The sequence below is a fragment of the Lampris incognitus genome, chromosome 9 (assembly GCF_029633865.1).
Source record: "Lampris incognitus isolate fLamInc1 chromosome 9, fLamInc1.hap2, whole genome shotgun sequence".
Taxonomy (NCBI): domain Eukaryota; kingdom Metazoa; phylum Chordata; class Actinopteri; order Lampriformes; family Lampridae; genus Lampris; species Lampris incognitus.
Window position 1 is genome coordinate 13869607 of NC_079219.1, and position 24431 is coordinate 13894037.

At 46.5% G+C, this 24431-nt stretch overlaps 1 protein-coding gene across 1 annotated transcript in view; it reads left to right on the forward strand.

Annotated features, from left to right (window-relative positions):
* Positions 1-24431, forward strand: part of ptprub (protein tyrosine phosphatase receptor type Ub) — a 224877-nt gene that overhangs the window by 91731 nt on the left and 108715 nt on the right. Inside the window, exons 3-4 of the mRNA XM_056286802.1 lie at positions 12435-12706; positions 22046-22127. Coding sequence (XP_056142777.1) covers positions 12435-12706; positions 22046-22127 — 354 coding nt within the window. The remainder of the gene's footprint in view (positions 1-12434; positions 12707-22045; positions 22128-24431) is intronic.

Sequence of the window (24431 nt, forward strand, 5' to 3'; positions counted from 1 at the left end):
AGCGCTACCACAAACTGTAATTTCAGTTTGTTAAAGGGCTCCAGAAATGCCCTATATGAAATATGTCAGCGGATGCTCAAGGTCAGTTGCTAGTAGCTGTCACAATGATGAGTGGATTTAATTGAGACAGAAAGAAGCTCACCTAACGGGATGATTGACAGTTAATCACAAGCACATCACACTTCTGAGATGGGAAAAAAAGAAAAACCCTGCTGCCTCCTGCCTTTGGCTCCTGCCGGCCTGTCAACATGATGGCTGTCTGCCCTCTCAGCGTCCGCCTCATATTCGTGTCACCCTGTGCTCGGCTGCGGCCTCTTTATGGGGCTGAGCTCGGCACCCCGTCCATCCATTAGCCTCCCAAGTCCTTTTGTGGCTATCCTCACATCCCCGCCGTAAGACAACGACCAAGTCCGCGTACCTGCCTCGGTTAGCGAATCTTAATCAACCCCACACGGTGGAGGTGCACGTGGTCCCGTAATCCGCAGAAACGGGGGGGGGGGGGAGATGCAAGGCGCCTTGTTGTCTGTTTACTCCTGCAAACGTGTGAATGGTTAGCTCCCAGCGGGAAAAGGCTGACAGTGTGTCGGGGGGCTCGGCGGGAGGGGGGGGGGGTCGTGTGGGTGGACAACTTGGCTGATGGCGCTGGTGAAACCTCTTTTAAACAAGGGGGGTAATTACTAAAAAGCCAGCCGAGGGCCGTTTAAACTGCATGTGTTGACTGCAACCCGACAGGAATATCTAGATGTTGCGAGGTGTGTTGGTGTGCATTGTGTGTGTGCGCGCATGTCCTAGAGTGGATCTATGTGAAGTGGGAGGACAGAGAGAGAGTGTGTGTGTGTGTGTTTGTGTGTGTGTGTGTGTTAGAGAAAAAGCAGACTGCATCTATGGCTGTTTTGGTTGGCTGGCTTATTATGCTGATTTATCACTCTCAATGTGAATATGCTGGGGTATATGCCTAAAGCCGTGCAATTAAAACACCGCGACGCCGAGTTTCGGTGGCGCTGCGGCAACTACAAATATCTTGCATGCGCATTTGGTGCGGTAATTATGTTCCTTTGAATGAATAATTCTTAGTAAGGTGCTCGGGAAGGTCCTTCAGCGCGCAGCGGCGTCGGGTGTTTCCAGGCAGCCGTCGGTTTCCTCTCGTGGCTAGCTCATTAGCTCCCCCTGACCAAACCACGGCCCGCGTTATTGTGCGACCCCCCCCGTGTCCCTGGATGCGTGTCTGTTTACCGCAGGGGCATGTCACCACGCTGACACGTTAATGGGATCAGTCATTGATAATAAGGGTCTAATCACAGAGCTGGCCTTTTGGTGGGTCGTGTCCCCACCCTGCTCTCCGCAAATGGGTTACCTCGGGTCCGTCATTAGCAGGTGCGATTAGCCCCGTCTGACACTTCTTTTGGCGGATTTTGCTATATTTAGCGCTCGCATTAGAAGGGGAATACGGTAAGCGGCGTAATGGCGCTTCGCTGGAACGCCTCGTTTTCCTCGTCCTGCGGTACGGCAAGCAAGAGGGATTTGTTCCGAGAGAGAGAGAGAGAGAGAGAGAGAGAGAGAGAGAGAGAGAGAGAGAGAGAGAGAGAGAGAGAGAGAGAGAGAGAGAGAGGCCAAGATGCACGAGAGGAGGGCCGGGCTGAAACCAAAATATGTTTTACCATCTCAGCAGAGAAGGCTGCATTATTCAGATCGTGCAGGCTGAAAATATGATATACGCATAAAGGAATTGAAGAAATTGGGGAAGAAGAAGGGGGGAAAAAAATCACACCCTATTTATTCTTATGTGCTCCAAAAGCGAACTAGGATAAAGCCCACAAGGCCCGGCTGCTGTAGTGAATTTCCAGGGCCGGGCTTTACTGGGGAAGCATGTGACTGCCCCACATACTTTACGTACGTAAGGCCGGGGCCACGTCGATGCAAAGCCCACATGTGCATTGTTTTGAGCAGTAATGATGAAGATTTACTGCCGGGTTATTTTGGTGCGTATGCACAGGAGGGACGATGCGGGGTGCAGCGGCAAACACCAAGACTCCGCACCCCCCCACCCCACCCCCCCTCTCCGCTTTCCTACACCTGGAGGAGGGCTGAGAACCGGAGCCCTGTCTTCTGGCACGTTACGGTGCGTTTCAGACTGATTGATTGAGACGTACAAACAATGCACAATTTTCCCTCCTTCCGCTTTTCCTCGCCTCCATTCATCCTCGCCTCCCCTGCAGGGTAAATCTGGCAGCTGATCCCGAGCTGCCGGGAGAACAATTTAAAAGGTCAACACAGGCAGACTTTTCAGGAAAGAAAACACCTTTCCTAACCCCCCCCCCCCCCGCCCTCTTTCTCCTTGGCATAAACCGCGCCCGCCGATGTGACCTTATCTCTCTCAAACGCTGGAAGGCGCCGGCTACTTCTACAATAGCACCACTTGTACTTCATTTATTATCCAGCGCGGAACAGACCCGTGGCCTGCACTTCTCTCGGGCCGTTTGATTCCTGCTTTGTGTGCACCTGGCTGTCCCCGGAGGCCCCGGGTAATTGTCTACCGGTCCTCCCCTCTAGGCGATAAAGACTCGGAGAAAGGCCAGGCCTGGCACCTGCTTGGAATGTGAGGCAAAGGGATGAAATTGGAAAACAAAAATCATCGGATAAGGCGTTCAAAGTGCAGACGGAGGAGAGGGGGTGGAAAGAATGCCCCGTGGCGTCACATAGCCTAATTTGATCATTTTCATGCCGCCACATTCTGGTGTGTCACTGCATCTCGCAGGAGGTCTTTTGAAAAGAGCACGGTTTTGACGATGATGGCTGCAAGTATGCACATCCATGCGTGGCCTGTAAATCGCCTCCGATAGAGCAGATTTTACCCGCAGGAGAGAGGTAAAATTTTGATGAAGTCCTTTAACTACGTTTGGATTATTAATGCACATAAATGAATGACAGAGAGGATGTCACAGGTGATGGGTGTTCTGTCGGTGGAAAATATCAGAGGGGGCAAAGTGTTTCGGAGAACAGGGAAAAGTCAATACCGATTTCGCTACACTGTGATACTGCGAATATTTCAAATTGGGAGGGAAAAAAAAAACTCCAACAGAGAAGTGGCTTGTAGGCTGGTCAGTGGTGGTATTTGAAAACAATATGTCTTTATCTGCATGAGAGAGGGAGCAGAAGGGAGGCAGACAGACAGACTGAAAAAGCGGAGGAGAGACTGAAAAAAGAGACGGGCTGGGGGATGATAGAGTGGGAGCGGAGAGGGAAAATGAGATTAGGTTCCACACCTCAGGTGTTTTGTCTGTCTCGTGAACGGAAAACCTGTCAGTCAACAGTCCACTGATGCAAAGCCGGTGGGCCGTTCTATTGATCCAGCTGCAATAGAGATGGATCCTATCCAGCCGACATAGACGGTTTTTGTTTCTTTTTTTTTTTTAATCTCCAAACTTGTCTCTTACCATGAATTGTGTGGATCAGAGTTTGTGTTTGTGTCTGAGTCAGCTCATTTGCGAAAAGTGTAGATGAAAACTTTTAATTGGAATACCTTTTTTTTTTAATTTCCCCCCTTTTCTCCCCAATTGTACTTGGCCAATTACCCGACTCTTCCGAGGCGTCCCGGTCACTGCTCCACCCCCTCTGCTGATCCGGGGAGGGCTGCAGACTACCACTTGTCTCCTCTGGTACATGTGGAGTCGCCAGCTGCTTCTTTTCATCTGACAGTGAGGAGTTTCATCGGGGGGGATGTAGCGCGTGGGAGGATCACGCTATCCCCCCCCCCCCAAACAGGCGCCCCGACCAACCAGAGGAGGCGCTAGTGCAGAGACCAGGACACATACCCACATTGGGCTTCCCACCCGCAGACACGGCCAATTGTGTCTGTAGGAACATCCGACCAAGCCGGAGGCAACACGGGGATTCGAACTGGCGATCCCTGTGTTGATAGGCAACGGAATAGACCGCTATGCTACCCAGAACCCCCTCCTCTTTTCTACATATACGTGTGTGGGACGCAGTGGGTGTACTGTAGGTGCTGCGTTCTTGCCTCCGGCCCCTTTGTCAACCCCTGGGAATCCCTCTGTTATAAGGAAAAGCCAATAATTATGTATAATAATTCATTTCTGAAGATGAAAAAAAATACTAATTAGGTTCAGAGACCGCAGGTATGCAGAAGGAAATGATAACCAAACATTTTCCTGAGAAATACAAATACAGAAGAAAAAAAAAGCTTCAGCGTTTTATATGTACGATAATGCCGCCTCACCCCATAGTGTAAATGCTCTCGCTGCCCTCTCCTTTAAGAAGACAAGGTTAATAGCTTTGGGCGTTGACTCCTCTGTTTATGGTCTTTTGGTTTCATTTCGCCCCTGTATGAGATTTTCCATTAGCAAGAGCTTGCCCAATCCTCTCACCGGGCGCTCTTTTATCAAAACCCCCGTCAAAGTGCTTTAAACAACTCTAGTTCCCATCTTATGCTGAATTAACCACTAGGTCACAGGGGCAACAACGCCGAGGGACACCAGGGAGCAACTTTATTTGTCATATGACTCTGCACAGTGACGTGTATTAAGCTTACTAGAGTCTGATAATGGCAGTGAGGCAGTTATGTAGCATGTGAGCACAATGATTTAAACCTCCTATTGCGACGTGTTCCCACTGATGAACACTGCCAGTATGTCATTTAGCAAACTTGTGCGTTTACTCAGAGTGGGATTAAAAGTGAGATGGGTGGCACGGTGGCCAAGTGGTTAGCGCTGTCGCCTTACAGCAAGAAGGTCCTGGGTTCGAACCCCGGGGTTGCCCAACCCTGGGGGTCGGTCATTCCAGGTCCTTTCTGTGTGGAGTTTGCATGTTCTCCCCCGTGTCTGCGGTGGGCTTTCTCCGGGTGCTCTGGTTTCCCCCACCATCAAATAGACATGCACGTTAGGGTTTATACTGCTGACCAAGTCAATGGGAAGACTAACTGGAGTTGGTGGCCGGGGTGCTGCCCGGCGGCCGCCCACTGCTCCTAGCTACACAGCTAGGATGGGTTAAATGCAGAGCATAGTTTCCCCACAAGGATTAATGAAGCATCTCAAAAAAAAATCAAAAATCAAAAACACGGGGGAAATGACAAGAAAAAGGGCTGTCTTTTTAGCAAATTGGACAGAGTTGCACTGTTTTCTTGCTTAAGTAGTATATTTATATTCATCGGTTTACTCTCTTTTTATTTTGGCTAAAGGTTACTGCAGACAGCCGCAGAGACGCGGGACCCTGAGAGATAGAGTATGAAATCCCAGATGACCTTCTAAGAAGGGAGCGTAAGGCAGGGCGAAGCGGACAGACGTGTATTAAAGCCAGTGTGGCGCGAGCTGGCTGCACCATAGACCAATATCAACAACACAGCAAGCGGCGTCAAGGATGTCTCTCATATCCTGGATTGAGGTCCCTGTTCACTTTATATTTTCAACAGCAATTGGTGCGCCGGCCTTGATGTCACGGAGCAACAAAGCTGTGCTGCTGGGGTCAAACCCGGGAGAGTTTACATAGGAATAGTACAAAAAAACCCCAAAACAAATGGTATGGCGTCCTTGGTGTTTGCCTTCGTCCTCTGCCCTGCTTCAGCCCCCCCCCCCCGCCCAAGCCTCTCATTTAAATGCATTTTCCTCTCGCGTCCCTTGACCCCACCCAGCCAGCTTCAGCTTTAATCTGAATACTCTGCATCTAGACCTCCACACTTCATTTATCTCCCTCCTCTTTTGTCTCCTATCGTTTCCAGCCGCAGATAGTGTTACCTACATTTGTCCAGGGTCTGGTCCGGCAGTGGTCCATGTGAATTATGATGTGCTGGATCAGGACTAATCTTGTTATGGATGCTACTGTGCCCTTGGGAGAGGCAGCAAGCGATGGATGGCGCTTTATCAGATTTCACAGCACTTTGAAGCATAATTCATGGAAAGTCATAATGCAGCGTTGTGTATACTGTACACGAGCTGCACATAGTGGAAATGAATATTATTCCATGGCTGCCAGAGATGTGCTGTATGTGTGGTGGCTTTATTTAAAAGCACCTTTTTCCTTCCTTATCTTATTGTCTGATGTAATTGTTGCATGAAAGTAGCGCGAGCGGATACGGCTTAAGACGTTCTAACATTTAAAATTCCCATGATGCTTACTGAGTTACTATTCCTGTCAAATGTAAAGGGTTAATTTTTCTCCTGAATGAAAAATGAATTGTCAAGAATGTTAAGTACTCTTAAAGTACTCTTTTCAGTGCCAGATTACACCACTTACCCAGTCTATGCATGATTACTGCAATTAAAGCAGAACAATAGGGCAAAATTATTAGAGATGAGGTGCAGGAACCAAATTCTCTGTCTTTGTTACACACAATGGGTATCATTAAATGAGACATTAGAGACCTATAGATGTTGTTGAATTATGTTGAACATAGGCCGAACACAGACGGTTATTGTGGCTTTGTGTAATATGCGCTGCAATACAGAGACGTTTGTACCGATTGGTTAAACACACAACAGCACTTCATATGAGATTATGACAACAAAATCAAAGGCTTAAGTCCACCAACAATGATATTAACAGCAAATTTGTACCCCTGCAATGGACCGCCATGCCTGTACACAGTGTTTCCCAATCCTCTGACAATATGTGCTGGGATAGGCTCCAGCTCCCTGTGAAGCTGAACTGGATAAAATGCATATAAATGATGGTTGGATGGATAATGCAGTGTTTTGATAGGCTGAAAATGGTTGATCATAAATACAGAAAAAAAAAGGGAAAAAAAGTTGGGCGTTTAGCTACGATGTCAGAAGAAAACACCGTGCGACCTTTCACCTGCCATGTCACATGGTTCTCAGTTTGCTGGCAGAAATCAAACTGGAAGGATCCTTACCATCCCAGCAATAATGTAACTCCTTGCCACACTTCAGACAATTGCCTCAAGTTCTTCCCTGCAAGTGGTGGCATCTTGGGAGTATTACAATTTTCCTTTTTTTTTTAGACTATCCTGAGTAGGGTCGTGGGGATGCTGGAGCCTGTCCCAGCAGCCATTGGGCGGCAGGCGGGGAGACACCCTGGACAGGCCGCCAGTCCATCACAGGTCCGACACATTCACACCTAGGGACAATTTAGTACGGCCGATTCGCCTGACCTACATGTCTTTGGACTGCGGGAGGAAACCGAAGCCCGCGGAGGAAACCCACACAGACACTATATAAAGACAAAAAAAAAAAGATCCAAATTCTCAATTTGAGAATCAAGCAACTGTGATTTTGAAATATTGGATCCATTGTTCTAATCTTCCGTCATCACTTTGAAATGAGAACATAGAACTGATGAACGTTACACAGACCATCATCTTCTACGCTGCTGCAAGTCCTTACTGCACCAATGTGACGAGTGCAGAATCAAATACGGTTCCTAGATGACCACGATGCTTTCGATTCAACCAAACAGGGATTTTACTATAGAGCAGAGTTCCCCAATGTACTTGAGAGGACGCGTGCAAAACGTGTTCATATTGCGTTGGTCGTTAACAAGACTGTGCCTGTGTTGCTTATCTTGCCCAGTGTTAGCAGCTGCTGTGCTCATTTGGCCGCCCTCATCTTCACTAATTGTTGGCAAACTTGTGCTAATCCGTACTTTCTTAATAGATCTGGGCCATTGAACGTAAAGTGAGAATGTATTCTCACATGATAACAAGGGATGACCAAGGCCGTGGGAAGTAGGGGTGCTGAGGGTGCTGCTGCACCCACTGATGGAAGATAGGGGATCTGTACGTCCACAACAATAAATAAAAAACATACTAAATTAAAAAAAATTGCTTCGTTCAATTTTGTTGGTTATGTTCATATTCTTTTTCTCCCAATTTAGTGGCCAATCGCTCCCTATTCTAGTTCAAACACCCACCCTCGTACTGCGTGCGTTCGCCAACCGCATCTCTCCGGCCGGCAGTCTGGAGGGAGACGCCTCCCCACTTTCGTGACAAGGCGACTCCAGGCCGAACCACTTCTTTTTCCGACACATACAGAGACGCATCCATGTGACGAACACAAGCCGACTCCGCCCCCCTCCCGAAGACAGTGTTGCCAATTATCGCTGCTTCATCGAGTCCGGTCATAGTCGGATCTGACGAGACCAGGGCACGAACCCCGGTCCCCAGTGAGCAACTGCACCGACACAGAGCCGATGCTTAGACCGCTACACCACCGCGGACTATGGTTATGTTCATATTCTGACGATATTTTAATTATGGTATGTGGTTTATAGACGATCTTAGGTTACACATTTTCTGTGCGGTTGGAAATTACGTCAGGCACAGACAGACAAGTAACAGGAAATTATGGCGGCACAAAAACGAATATCGGACTTATTTTTGAATCCCATGAAAAGACCCAAATCGACATCTAAAACATCTGCTGCTGTTGGCTCATGTTCATCAAAGTATTATTTTAAAAAAATGTAATCATGTACGAAAACATACAACATTTCAGCATATATAATTGAAATCTTTTTTCATATAAGTGTTCAGAGTAGGACCCCCCCATTTTATATTACATCATCCCCACAGCACCCCCCCCCACACACACACACACACTTGAAACATGTTCCCACGGCTATGGGGATGACAAGGTTTAACATGGGGCGATCTTCCAGAAAAGACCAGTGGTTTTTTGGCGGGCCTTCAGTATTTTGCATGTTTAAAGGCAGATCAGTGAAGGAAACTTTACTCCTCCATAATGAGTTGGGGGAGGATAATAAACTGCTCAGCTCTCCAGTTTCTTCTGAAGAAGTTCTTCACAATGGCTCAGTCTCGAGTTTTAGGTAAATTGACTGGTCTCAAGGTTAGCGTCTATCACTTCAGCATTCTGGCCTCGTAGCGTTCGACCACTTCGCGGTCGAACGGTCAGTCCCTTGACCCAGAAGCCGTCTCCATAGCCTTTCTTTCTGTTTCCGTGCGTTGCTGTTTTTTTCCTCCTCCATCAAAAACTTGTCGCTCCTGACGTGACGGAGTGTGCTTTTACCAAACGAGTGGTTGCGTTTTGCTCTTTTTCTGTCACCCCTGTCTTTCTTTGTCGCTCTGCCAACCCGCCACTCCCTCACTCCCCCTGAAAACAGATGGATGAGGCAGGGAACGTTGGGAAGACTGCCACTGCGGAGAATTTGACTCTTTTCCATATCCATCTCCCAAAACATGTCGCTGCTGACAAAGAGAGGACACACTGGAATCAACCAACGTTCACAGCGGCTTCACCCGACGCCGTGCTCCTCCTCCTCCCGACGCCGTGCTCCTCCTCCTCCCCAGTCAAATGCATTTTACCCCGTGTGTCCTATCGTAACCTGTAAATGTTTTCTCTTGGAAAATGTTTTGTTTTTGTAATTCTAAGAATCAAATGTTGGGGCGTCCGTGTAGCATAGCGGTCTATTCCAGTGCCTGCCAGCACGGGGGTCGCTAGTTCGAATCCCCGTGTTGCCTCTGGCTTGGTCGGGCATCCCTACAGACATAATTGGCCGTGTCTGCGGGCGGGAAGCTGGATGTGGGTATGTGTCCTGGTCGCCTCCTCTGGTCCGTCGGGGCGCCTGTTCGGGGGGGAATAGTGTGATCCTCCTACACGCTACATCCCCCTGGCGAAACGCCTCACTGTCAGGCGAAAAGAAGCGGCTGGCGACTCCACATGTATCGGAGGAGGCATGTGGTAGTCTGCAACGCCCCCCCCCCCCACCGGGTTCAGCAGTGGGGGCGGAGCAGCGACCGGGGCGGCTCGGAGAGCGGGGTGACTGGCCAGGTACAATTGGGGATAAAAGGGGAATCCCCCCCCAAAAAGAATCAAATGTCAATGCTTGTACAAACTTAAGTGTTCACCAAATTAAAAAATGAATTTATTTCCTAATTTGTTGTTCGTTATTAGCGACGTACTGACTCATCATATTTAAACACTGCTGCACGTAATGTGTCTTAAGACCCCCATTAGATGGTTGAAGTATTTGACTCATTAGCATTTCATGCATGATATACCCTCATTTCTATTATGACTCCGCTTGTCTGATTCGGAGTCTTGATGGACGTTAGAAGGCAGTGTGCGTTGTACGGTTCAGTCGTCTCCACTTAAAGTAACATTCGCTCGCCGAGTCAACATGTTCGCAGCCTCTACACGAAACTCAAAAAGCACACATCCGAGGGATGCGGAGAGGACAGCGCTGCGTACCGCTGCAACCCCCCCCCCCCTTAGCCCCTGCTGTTATTTTTGAGTCCCTTGGGGGGTAGGGGGCTCTGGGTACAAGAATCGAGAAGGGTTTTGAAAGATCTAATTCGGCAGAGCGCCGCGAGAGTGCAGAGCTCTCCGCCACAGAACAACACACAAATCAGCGGCCGTTGACAGCGGGCCGCGGGCCGGCGAGGCTTGGCGGCAAAAGACCTCGCTCGGGCCTCTGGAAAGCGCCCCCCACCCCGCGCTTCGCCGGTCCTCAGTTTAAATATTTCAGTTTTGGTTTAAGGGGCCTCAGTGGTCTCTCTCATTATAATGAACATCAGCTTATTACTCTGGCTTTTTTTTTCTCCTCCTCACTTTGGTCTTAAAGAGATAATTGGCGTTTTTCTAGATGTCTGACAGCACTGGTTAAGGACTGTATCAGTCTGTCAGATGTCCAATTTGGGAAACACTGCTACTGCGGGGAAATGCAAACGCTCTTGATGCCTAGCACACAAATGAGGATGTTGTACCTATAACCCATGGTAATTATGCAGGAAGTACACTCTTTTCATTAAGGTTGCTCGGGAGATGTGGAAACTCGAAGGAGCTTGTTATGCGTCCATATTTTTTTTTTTCCGGGAGGTTATCTAACTCGGGAGGTTTAGACTGTGGTAAAAGTAAAGAATTCACTCTCCGTCTCGCCGTCTGGTGATTTTTTTAAACTAACATTTCTGTTTGGCCAAGATAGAGAATTGGCGTCTCTAAGAAACCTGGCGCCGAGGCTACGGTGGCTGTGTGGCGTCTCAGGCTAATTTTTTTTGGTCGAGAACAGAAAGACCTTGAGTACAAAAACAACAGGCTCGATAGTGTGGGTACCGAGGACGGTCTCCTGGCATTGTCGCGTTAATCACGTTAGCGGGCACAGACTCGAGGCAGGACAGATGCTAGGCAAGGGGCAATTGGATTACATTATCCTTATTAGGAAGGGCTTTGGGGATGAGGTTGTAAATCTTGCCTTCTACCTGAGCATCACCTTGCAGAGAGGCCACCAGGCCCCCCCCTCTTCATCCATCCCACTTTCTCTGTCCCTCTCGCTCCATCGCCGTCTTTCTCCTCAGTAGTCACATATATTAATGCCACTTGGCCAGTGCCGATTGGGTGTATTTAATCTGCCGTGCATGTCAATTTCCCCATTATCAGCCCCCGCAATCAGGTTATTAGTGGATTGAGGTAGAACACTCTAATCTGTTTTTCTGAGTCATCTCTGTTGTGAAAATTGTTGAAAGACAATTGGTTCCTTTGTGACTGAACCTTTCTTCGTAAGGGTCTGATGCCCAGAAAACCCTTGACATTAGTTCCTTGAAACCCCATTCTGAGGCCTCAGTAACAGTGACTTTTAGGGGAAATATGTCGAGGGATAAACATATAGTATTTAGGGGCATCCGGGTAGTGTAGTGGACTATTCCGTTGCCTACCAACACAGGGGTCGCTGGTTCGAATCCCCGTGTTACCTACGGCTTGGTCGGGTGTCCCTACAGACACAATTGGCTGTGTCTGCGGGTGGGAAGCCGGATGTGGGTATGTGTCCTGGTCGCTGCACTAGCGTCTCCTCTGGTCGGTTTGGGGCACCTGTCCGGAGGGGGGACTGGGGGGAATAACGTGATCCTTCCACATGCCCCTGGCGAAGCGCCTCACTGTCAGGTGAAAAGAAGCGGCAGGCGACTCCACATGTTTCGGAGGAGGCATGCGGTAGTCTGCAGCCCTCCCCGGATCGGCAGAGGGGGTGGAGCAGCGACCGAGATGGCTTGGAAGAGTGAGGTCGGATACAATTGGGGAGAAAAAGAGGGGGGGGGGGAACATTAAAAAAAAACGTAGTATTTATAGTATTCCAGCATCCCAGTGGACCTGAGAGCAGGATGAGCGGGCTGGATAATGGATGGATATAGTATTTATAGAAATACTTCATATTCATGACATTCCAGTCCTTTTATAATTATTTCAACGAAAACAACTGCCATTTCCTAAGACTACAGTTGAGGAGACAGTACATTATACAGGCATCATTCTTTTCTATACCTGCGTTACTCTCATTTTATCTACGATGGCAAACTGTTTAAAATGCCAACGTGGAAACATGAAATAAGTCTTAGGTAGAAAAAGTGATTTGTTAGAGTCATAGAGAACAGTTGTGCTGCTCCATAGAGTTGAAATGCCACACATAATTGGTGCATGGCCAGTGACGCTAATGCTATATTCTCTCTGTTCCCTCAGGTTCCTATATGCTGGTGAACTCCTCCCAACATGCCGTCGGCCATCGTGCGCAGCTCCTGCTGCAGACGCTGAGTGAGAATGACACGCACTGTGTCCAGTTCAGCTACTTTCTGTACAGTCGTGACGGCCACAGTCCAGGGGCCCTGCGGGCGTATGTGCGAGTCAACGGCGGTCCGCTGGGTAGTGCGGCGTGGAACACGTCAGGCTCCCATGGCAAACAGTGGCACCAGGTCGAGCTGGCTGTCAGTACCTTCTGGCCTAACGAATACCAGGTAAGATGCTTTTTTCTTTATCCGGGGTTTTTTTTTTTTCACTGTTGTGCTTCTCCTCATAACTTTTCTGCATGGCCTGACTCTCAATTTCATTATATTACAATAGGCTTGATACCGAGTTCATGAAAAGTGCAAGAAAAAAAAAAACCTAACCATAAGTCAAGAGCAGTTTAATTGAGAGTCTGCTGATTTTGAAGAGTAGGATAGTTACAGGGGCTTTAAGTATTGCCTTTCGCTTTCATGGCTAATAGATGTACGGTAAAGGCCTAGTAACCAACTTTTATGATGGCTTATGAACATCATATAGTACAACTCTGTTGGCAGACTCATTTTAGCCTCAAGGGGACTTTGTTGTTAATTGCTTGCCTTCTCAGATTAATTATCGTTGATTCCTGATGAAATGTAGGCGACGCGAGTGCGGCAGCGTCTTAACTAGGTCTTGCGTAGACATGCATGACAGTGATTTTATTTGCAGAGACCAACTGCACGCAGTGGAATTCAACATTTTACATGGCACTTCCACTGCCTGCTCTGATCAGCAGTGAATAAAAACTTCTGCAAGATGTGTGCTGTTGGTCCTCAGATCAGGCAAGCGGGTGGGGCGGAGGGGGGGGCACCAGGGATCTCTCTCTCCATGAATTCAATTTATTTTTTCTGCATACTCCGCGGAGCTGTCAAAAGGCAATTAAATTGAGTAGTGTGTGTTTCATCGAGAACTGTCAATCCTTCCTACATAATTAACTTCCCCTCGGTCCCGCAAGAACTGACCTTCACTATGTAAATAATAGCCCTCCTTTATACAAACAGGGGCCAGAGGTAGGGTGGCACTGTTTAGCAGACATCACAGGATCTGACAAGAGGAAGAATCTGAAGTTGAGAGTCCCTACCCCCCCCCCCCCCCACACACACACACACACATCCAAAACACCATAGAAAAAAGTTGCAAATGTCTGTTTGCATGGCATCGAGAAAAGTGCTCATGCACACACAGCATTGATGAGATTGCTCTTTCTGTTAACTTTATATTTGCTAAGGAAGTCATTTCCGTGGGTACGTCGCCACACACGGGGATTAAGAGCTCTACTGATCAATGCTGTTGGCCACCACACCAGCTCACATCTTACTGGTGGGCCAGCAATGTCTGACTGATCAGCCAAGCTGTCCACTGACTCACTTTTGTTTTAACCAGTAAAGAAAACTTTGCAGGTTTGTACAAAAAAAATCTTGAGCAGAATCAAAATCAGAATCAGACTTACGTTTTATTTGCCACGTAAGTTTGCACATACTGGCAATTTGTGTTGGTATTGCTACAGAGATCACGTTTAGCATAACGCGTGATTGTAAAGCGGTGCTTATACGGTTTAAGTCATAGAAAAATGTAATAACAAACATGAAAGAAGAGTTAGAAATGGAAAATTTTGGGGAAAAGGGTACTTTTATATAGAATATACACAGAATGCACACTAGCCATGTGTACAGAAAGTAGTATATATAAGGTGCGATGTACATAACTGTTAGAAGATCCAACTACAGGAAGAGAAGGAAGTTAAGCTGTTTGAATTGCAGTCATAATCACACACAATATATTAAAAAAATGACTATGTATATAAGAGGAAGCAAAAATGACTATGTATATAAGAGGAAGTAAAGAAAATCACGAGAAGGCCAGTAAAAATAAGTTTTAGAGATTCTTGCAAAAGTGGTATATAAGAGACTGAGGGATATGCCACTCAGTTTTTGATGAGGTTCACAGCTTGGGGGAGGAAGCTCCTGTTGTGCGTGGTTGATATAGTTTGAATCATCTAGTCCTTCCCAAATAGGATGGAAAAAAGGTACCGGTAACTACTCAGACAGGACATGTAGGTCTGTTGATGGACGTTTTGCTGGGTTCAAACTAGTGCTGCACGATTAATCTAATCGCAGTCGCAATCGCGATGTCTGCCTGCGCAATTCCATAACCGCAAAAGGCTGCGATTTAATTAAATAATAAAACGTGCGCGTGTGAACGTCTGTTTGTGCGCAGTCTGCATATCTACGCCCATAATTAAGAGCTGACCAATCAGTCTCTGTTGAGGCAGTGAAGCGTGGGCAGTCTACGGTCACATGACTATCCGGTGCGCTGTATGCAGACCAGAAAGAAGGAAAAAATGGATACCGATGACGACGAGCGGGTTAACGCTGATGAACTGGTGGCAAAAAATGGATTCAAGCTCAGCGACATTGAGCAGAGAGAGGTACTGCGTAAAACCTGCAAAATGAAAGTCGCTGCATGTTGCGGCAACGCGACACATTTGTGTTATTTGTATGTGTATACATTTATTATATCACAATTGCAAATCGCAATATCTACTACTACTTTTGGCTGCTCCCGTTTAGGGGTCGCCACAGCGGATCATCCGTTTCCATTTCTTCCTGTCTTCTGCGTCTTCCTCTGTCACACCAGCCACCTGCATGTCCTCCCTCCCCACGTCCATAAACCTCCTCTTTGGCCTTCCTCTTTTCCTCTCCCCTGAGCTGCCAGGAACCATATTGTGGACCATATTGCAAATTGCAATATGGTCCACAATAATCGCAATATGACCTTTTCACCAAATCGGGCAGCACTAGTTCAAACCTGTGAGCTTTCGGTTACAGGAGAGCCTCTCTAACCACCGCATTTTATTGTCCTTCTTTCTCTCTTTTTTTTGTTGTTGTTGCTGTTTTATTGACGTTGTTTGTCAACTTTATTAGGGCACTATCTGTGCCCTCCTTGCCTCCGGCCCTGTGGAGATGCCGTACCTCTCGGTCTCGCCGCGCTATTAGCCGCCCGGTAGTGATGGCTGGCCGGTGTCGCGGCGGTGCTGCCGACAAGAGGCTTCGCTTAAGAGGGGGAGGGTATAATGGGTTTATGAAGAGGGGCAGATGACTTTGAAGACAGGACAAGCAGTGCAGGAGTAGGAGATGAGAGGGGACACTTTAATTGGCATTAACAATTGAGACTTTTAATAGAACTGCTTAGACAGCTAATGGGCAAGCTTTCATCTGTTTTGTTTGAAGGAGGAAAAAAAACATGTATAGCTCTTTATCTGTTTCTAATATCAAGAGATTTGGTCGCCAGGTAGCAAAAAAAAAAGCCTACCTTTTCTTTTTTTTCTCCTCGTTTAATTGCTTATTCCTTTCTTCACCCGTTCAATCTTTTGCTATCAGTTTAGCCGAACCCGTGACAATGTATATCCCCTCACCAGAGAAAGACCCAGTGTTCTCCATTGCAAAGTATCTTTCAAAGCCCCAGCTTACATCTTTAATCCCTTAGGAGCCATTTAAAAAATCCCCGTCGTTGGTGAATGAGAGTTGGCCTTCCTTTGCAACAGCGTCATTGCATCCCTTTTACAAAAGCGGGAACAGGACGGGGTGCAAGAGGAGGTGTCAAGAGACCGGACGTGTACCGGGGGCAGAAGCGTCTGAAACGATGGCCACCTCCCTCTATGGTTGCGTTGGAAAATGGACGATGAAAACAACATCGGGAGATAAACAAGAGAGAGTGGAGGAATATGCCGGGGTGAAGACAATGGGAGTCATGTGGAGTTTGAGGCTGGCTTACTCTGCCTGGAGTCAGTTCTCCTCGTATTCACCGGGGGATTTTAGCTCTAAAACATGTTAGACTGCAACCTGCGTGACTTTAAATATTAAAGGGTTTCAGCTCTGTCAGCCCTACAGCAAGCCCAACGCAATCTCTTTGGGTTGTAAGTGATAGGCAAGCAGATTTATACTATCATTAAACCGGCAAAGTATTATATGTCTCTGAAGCAGAGGTGGATAACAGACTCTCCCCCTCATTGTCTCTCTTGAATGTAAAATCAAAAGAATGCACAGATCATTATTTTATTTTTTTTTTTTTGGCGATAGATTTCGTATCTTCAGGTTTTTGGCGCTTTCGGGTGAGCCGACGGTTTCTTGCCCACAGCACAGGAATACATCAACACGGGCCTCTCTGCAAAGATATGGATAAGATATGAGATTTGAAACAAGTATTCTCTTCAATGCTGAAGTCTTCCAGATATTTTAATGCAACGTGATTGCAAAATTATTGCTCAGTGCACTTTTATGTCCATAAACTCTGAATGTGGACTCATTCTCTGATCGTTGCCAAAGCAAAGAGGATGCTGGAAACCATATCGACTCCATCTTATTTGCTTGCCTGCTAGGTACAGTGATTCATGAAAATAGTTTCTTCTCCCCTCCTTGATCTTTTTGTGTAAGAAATACGATACAGTATTCTTGACGTATTTCTGCTGTTATTTTGGTGTTTCGAACAATAAAACATTGCTATTCTGTGACAAGGTATTCGGATTCAGATTCGGAACAACTTTATTACCCCACACGGGGAAGTGCCTTTGGTCCAGTGATACATAACGACATAAAGACACCATGAAATCCACAAGAAAAACAATAGAACACACAATAAAACCACAACATAAGCATATTTGATGGACATTTGATCACACCGAGACAGAATAAAACAATAAAGTCAAACAAGAACAGTTAATCCAAATCAGCAAAGTCAAATTTGATATAAAAGTGCTACAGTGCAAGTCACCGGCTAAGAGACCCGCCGACTAAACCTGCAGGTTATACAGACTGATGGTTTGAGGAGCAAAATAGTTCTTGTATCTGCTTGTTTTGATTTTTTTTTTGTATAAGTCTCTTTCCCCGAGTCAGGTTGTTGCTGCGACTGAATTTGGAGTGAAGGGGATGGTTACTATCCCATAACATTTTTTTTTCTAGTTTTTGGAGGATGAGTTTGGTGCACGGGCTGATGGCTGTTTCCTGGTCTATGCCTATGATTACGAGGTAATCTTCTTTATCGATGTCAATGCCGGTGACAAGCCCTATCTTACTTCCCCCTCTTACGGTTTTTAAATTCTGTTGTAAAACTTGGTTGGGCGGTGAGGTGGGACTCGAGGCAGATTGGAAAGAGCGAGGCCACCTTGAGAACTCTCGATCGCGGGTCTCTTGTGTGTGTCTGATGTGCTCCACTATACTGCTATTGCTCTTATTGGTAGAAGTGTCTGCAGTGGCTGGGGAACCTTGTTATCAAATATTAAAGATGTTATCTAGCTCTCCAAGACTGCCAACGAGGGTCTGGTGTGTTTCTGTTCTCTCTTTACTTGCGTTTCTTCTCACAGGAATCTCTTTGAATCCTATTCTGGACTTTTTCCCCCTCCCTCGTTCTTACATATCCTGTGCTGATCTCTCTCTTGCCACCGCTTAAATCCCGTAGCACCGCTTTCTCTGTAATCCCACCAGTTGAATACAGCTGCGTTTCAATTGTTGCACCAAAAAATTAAATTAAATTAAAAAAAAAACGAAATATAATTTTAGTCACAGGCAAAGTAGTCGACACTTTTATTTTGACCCCGTTTAGCCTAACCTCTCAGTCCAGGTCTGAACTTCGGCAACAGTACCATTGTCTCTAGTCTGGTGTTTTTGGACAAAACCCTTTTCTTTGAAGAGTGGCGAGCGAGGGAGCGAGAGAAACATCAAAGGCTTGGAAATGAGAAGACTCATCAGAATACTTATGTTTTGGCTTTGTCTGATAATCTTTCCTATTTTTCCCACCATACCCTGCTGGGAGACCTCCGAGCTGAGCCCGTGGCTATAAAGAGGGTTTCACGAGGTTGTGAACAACTTGGAATTCCTGACACGGCCTCCCGACTATTCTCGGACCCTTTGGCATTTTCCACCTGGCCGGATTTACTTTAACATGTGACCTTTTTGTATGTGGGTATTTAAAAAGCGATTATCTTTCCCTGACTGTGTCTAATGGTGAGTTCAAGACCTCGGTGGCCAACAGTATCCACAAACTAGAGGGCCAGATAGATCGCCCCTGGATTTGTACGCATTACAGCCACGTCTGAAGGCCCAACACGGAGTCATCTGATGCGTCCTGCTAATGTGCGTTTTGTTCAGCTGTAAATCATTGTGAGATGCGTTGTTTTGCCGCCAAGATTTATGCGTTTTTATTCTTCTGAAAGCAGAGTAGCTGCTCATTTAAATAAGATATAGACAGGAAGTATTTTTCATGGGAAATGTTTTATTGAGAAAGCAGCTTTCAATTAAAGTCTAGGAAGATTGTTTATTGATACAAATGTTCCGCATTTCTCCGTCTTAATAACCTGCTGGCTTTCCTGGCTAAGACAATTAAATGTTTAACCCGCAATCAATCTTTTATTGAATGTTTTTACCAAGCACCGAGTAATGGCACCTTCAATTAGACTTTCAAGGTACTTTTTTGTTGTCTTTGTGCGCCGTAATTTTAAACATTAGTCTATTGACATGGCCGTGGCAGTTAGCACCCTGCTGACACTGGGGTCAGCATGCGGAAGAAAAGTGTCTTTTCGTGTACTTTATTCATCACGCCTCACAACCAAAGGGTGGAGAAAATGAGAAAAGAAAGAAAGAGAAAGGAATGCAATAGGGGGAGGAAACACAAAAGAAAGTCAGGACACAATTGACCATGTCTGCGGGTGGGAAGCTGGATGTGGGTATGTGTCCTGGTTGCTGCACTAGCGCCTCCTCTGGTTGGTCGGGGCGCCTGTTTGGGGAGAGGGGGAACTGGGGGGAATAGCGTGAGCCTCAAATGCACTACGTCCCCCTGGTGAAACTCCTCAGTCAGGTGAAAAGAAGTGGCTGGCGACGCCACATGTATCGGAGGAGGCATGTGGTAGTCTGCAGCCCTCCCCGGATTGGCAGAGGGGGTGGAACAGCGACCGGGACGGCTTGGAAGAGTGGGGTAATTGGCTGGGTACAATTGGAGATAATGGGGGGGGGGGGGGAGTCAGGAGAGGAAAATATCTACGCTTATGAGAAAGTCAGCAAGATCCAGAAAGAAGCATTAGATGAGATGAAAGCCACACATTATAATGAGCAGTGGTAAAGGGTGATGAATAAATGAGTAACGGGGCATTTAATGGACGGCTTAGAAATGTTATAACCATCTTAAGATTTTCAAATAATTGTTAATAATAGCATTACGTGAAAAACACAAGAAATTTGAAAAATGAAATGAATTTTGAATTTGGACCTGACAGCGTCTGGGTAGCGTAGCGGTCTAGTCCGTTGCCTACCAACATGGGGATCGCTGGTTCGAATCCCCGTGTTACCTCCAGCTTGGTCGGGCATCCCCACAGCCACAATTGACTGTGTCTGTGGGCAGGAAGCCGGATGTGGGTATGTGTCCTTGTTGCTGCACTAGCGCCTCCTCTGGTCGGTCGGGGGGTCTGTTCATGGGGGAGGGGGAATTGGGGGGAATAGCGTGATCCTCCCATGCGCTATGTCCCCCTGGCGAAACTCCTCACTGTCAGGTGAAAAGAAGCGGCTGGCGACTGGAGGCATGTGGTAGTCTGCAGCCCTCCCCGGACTGGCATTAGGGGGTGGAGCAGAGGACGGCTCGGAAGAGTGGGGTAATTGGCCAAGTACAATTGAGGAGAAAAAGAGGGGGGAAAAGCACAAAAAAATCCCCCCAAAAATTAGACCTGACATTTCTGAACTTAAAGACTAAGTTTAGGCACAAAGTACAAAATGGTTAAGGTTGGGGCAGATATTTGAGTATAGACAGAGTAGCCTCATAATTGCTCTTAGGGTGAGATTTAGTTTAGATTTTAAAAAAAAAAGGAAAAAGGAAGCAGGCACTTGACACAACATTCCAAGCCGTATTAAAGAGACGGTTATTAATATTTCTAAGCCGTCTGCTAATGATAAGTGTGTTGTAAGAGCTTATAAGTGCCCTGTTACTCATTTATTAATCACTATTTACAGCTGCTCATTATAAACCATCACCAGAACCGCTAATGTTAATTTTTAATCCTTCCCGCTAAAACTCTGCTGCATTCAGCAGCTCAGGTTCCAGCGCTGTCTGGGCAGGAGCAGGAGAATTGACTCTGGCATCAGGAGATTAGCCTCGCTGTTGCTCTCGGAGCCAGAGAGAGAGCATCCAGTGAAAAGCCGAGCTGGGTTGCTCTCCAATTCAATCACACCCAGTAGCCAGGATGTGTCCTCCTGTTGTCCCTTTCACCTGTCTTCTCTCCTTTGCCTACCCCGTTTTCACGCAACATGGCTCCATTTCCTTTTCTCCTCTCAGCCATGCCTGCCCGTCCGCCAGAATTTTTTTTTAGCTGACCCCTATCCAGGTCTGTTTGTGCTGGAGCCTTTAGGGGGTCATGACCCAGCCAAGGTTGTTGTCACACCAAATGTTGCTGTAATCAGACCTCTTCCTCTTAGGTCTGAGGAGTCGGTCTGTTGCTGTCCTGGTGTCTATGAAAGACTGGAATTTGGGCCCGAGGTATTGAAGCTGTTGTTTTGCTGTTAAAATGAAGTGTGAAAACCCCAGCAGAATCTGGTCTTTGAGATAGTCTTTGTACCATAGCTGGACAGGGAAAGAGACAAATTCAGGCACAGAATGCTGGAGCCCATCTTGATGTAATATCGTCCTCTTTGACTTTGTGAATTTGATAAGCTCCAGTCTGTGTGACCTCAGTGTCTTTGAATAAGGTGGTTCGGCAAGTGTACAGCCTGTGTTTATGCATATTCAGATGTCAGGCATACGCCCGCGGAAGTAGCCATGAGGATTTAAATTACTTTCTGTGTAGCAGCCCTAGTAACAACCGAGACCCAGCGATACAGCCGTATTGTAACCGTTTGGTCGGAGAAACGGTAACTCAAAGCTGCCCTTCAGTCAAGCATGTGGAGACAAGACTGTCCTTGGTGCTGGGAAAACAAAAATCACCCCAGTCTCTCATAACTCTCTCAATATTACTGGGGCCAGTGATTTGATATTGATTAAGTTTCATGGGAGCCCACAGACCATTCACCTTATTGTTTCACAGGATGGTACCGAGCTCTGTCCTCCCTTGAGTCCCATGACCCTGCGCTCGCTGTATTATCTGCTGTTACGGCTTCACAGCAGTCTGTGTCCAGCATGCTGAATTGGGCCCATGACTCAGACAACCCATTGCGCCTCCTGATATAGCCATTATTTTTCAAGGCCCTGCGGGACTAAGGCAAATGTTATCCATCTCTCTATGCCCATGCCTCCATGTTTCCCCTATTTCTCTTGTCGTCTCCTCGCCAGCTTTTGTTTTGGGTCAGCAGATGTGCAATGACATGGAGATTGTATTGTTTGCCTTTAATGCGTCTTGTCACCGAAAGGGGACAAGAGCAACAGAATTTACAAAGAATTTTCAGCGCCGTTTTGAAAGCTGCTCTTACACTTGAGAGCCGTGTGGTTTGGCCCAAGTGTGTGCTTTAGCTGTGCAGCCGATGACTTTATTTCTTTTATTCACGTTTATTTCACTCCTTCAGGTACTGATTGAGGCGACTGTTTCCAGGGAGCAGCGAGGCTACATTGCCATAGATGACATCATGCTGCTCAACTACCCCTGCTGTAAGTGCCACTTCTGATGCAGAGGATGAAAAGCAATTACAAGAGTTGCTGGAGGGAAACAACTAGAATGGCTGGGATAAAAGTGAAGTAAAAACAATATGAAAAACAAAGTGGACTGAGGGGGGAAAAAAAGACTAATGGCTGATTGACCTTGACATATGTAGGTTGTTAATAAGGCACCTTTCCAACAACGTGGTTCTTTGTTGGAACTCTTCCACCCCCTGCCACCCTCTTGATGGAGGTCTTTTATTGGAATCTCTGTGTAGAAAATGTTTGAAGAAGGATGAGTGCACTTCATAGCCTGGCTGGGAGACTAGCTACTTACTTTCTTTTTGGCTTAGGCTTCCCCCCAAGTACCACATGTCAGTTCACATAGGGGGGATTTTTCCATCAAGTTGCACAGAGGGGATAAAGTTGCATGGCTTCATGGTAACACATTTCTCTTCAGGGAGAACCAGTGGTTTTTTTGGGTTTATTTTTGTCACCTCGTAGCTCCCTGCCGTGGAGAAATTTTCTGCGTCAGTGCTGTAAATGTAAGCACAGGATCTCAGTGTGCTGTCAGTCCCTGGGGACCTTGTGTTAAACACAGTTGCTAACACCCCTGTGCTTAATACCTGGTCAATGTCTCTCAACTGCCACTTACATGCACACCCTACAACCTGCTACTGAGCAATAGGCTTCCATCGACTCACAGCACTTAAATACAGTTACAACCAGTGGTCTGTGCTGCTTTGAAATGACTTGTGTGACTGAAAAAAACTTGAAAGATTCTTCTTTTTTTCCCTCGTGGGACTTAGTATGTCTCCCTGTTAGTATTAAAATATTCCCCATTGTTATTTTGAGACTGTTTGCATCCTAGCTAAGCCAAGCCTTCTTGGATGCTGTGTACTGAGGATACCACCAAGCGATCTCATTAAAAAAAATGCTGGCTGGGAGATTGATTCCAACCCACATGCATTCCTCCCAGTGAGCCCCCTGTTTCTCCCTGAGACAGCAGATGGCATCTTTTACATGCTCCCACCGTGACCATTAAATAATTAAAACTCTCATCAAAACCTGGCCATGCTGTCTGATGTGGCACATAGCCAGGCTGCATTGCTTGGCAGGGCACAGGGGGCGGGGGAAAAAAGGGAAGGGAAAAAAAATCAAAGGAAAATGTTGCAAAAAAAATGAAACGTGCAAAATGATCTCCTTCTGAATCTTGGTTAAACCATTAAGCATGGTTGACATTTCTGTTCTATTCTCTTAAGTGTTAGTCTTTGACTCTGAAACCAGAATTGCAGTCAAATGAAATATTTATCACACTAAAGAGTCCTGAGGATATGATCTGACACATTTAGCCGTGCAACATTGTAATTCTTGCCAACTGTAGAGCCTGTATTTTCCATTCACACTCATTTCTATGTTTGTTTATGTTCGGCTCTTGGTTAGACATGAATTATGAATTAACCTGAGGATGGGGGAGTCATGCAAAGGAAACAAGGCCACCTGTGGGGTACAAATGCAAGAAATCTCCCTGTCGTACTCACACAAACAAGAACGACAAATTGTCACCACCCCTAGCCAGATAGCAACACAATGTTATGTGCCACTAAACAGGCAACAGGTAACACCCCGCACATCTGCTTGTCCCTGATGCTTCATCTTCATCACTGCTGTACCATCTCCTTCCATCAATCATCTAGACTGACAGGTTGTTATGTCCTCTATTTCTCAGAGATGGCAGGCTTTGCTAACTGCTCTTACCCAGTGGTTTGGCACAGCAGGTGTTGGTTTGCGCTACATTATTGTTAAACATAGTGGTGGGTAAGAGGGGTGCGCCCACATACTGACTCACCAGCAGCTCCACATAGCAGGGAGGTACTTTATTAGCCAAAATGTGGAGGACTGATACTTGCTTCTTGTCAGCCAAAAACTCACTCCTACTGTTTGGCATCTCCCATTAGGGTTGTTCTGTGTTCTCATGATGTTTGTTATGGAGTGATATTCTAGATTAACTGTGACAAAACTGTGACAAAAATGATTTTGTCTGACATACCTCAGACAAAATCATGGATTTGAGGCAGTACGGTTTCAGTGTTTTCTCTGAAAATCAAAACATGTAAATTGCTTTAGGCCCCAGGTAAATTATGCCCTTTGTGACATCGATTCAATAATGGAATGAACCATTTTGATAAGAAGTCTGTTATTTTCTGATGCACAAAATTCTCATTGGTATTTTTGAAGAAACAGAATCCTTAATGAAATTGTTGTTTCTGCGGCTGTGCAGTGTTGTGAATTTTGGAGAGGTTAATGTGGTCTTCT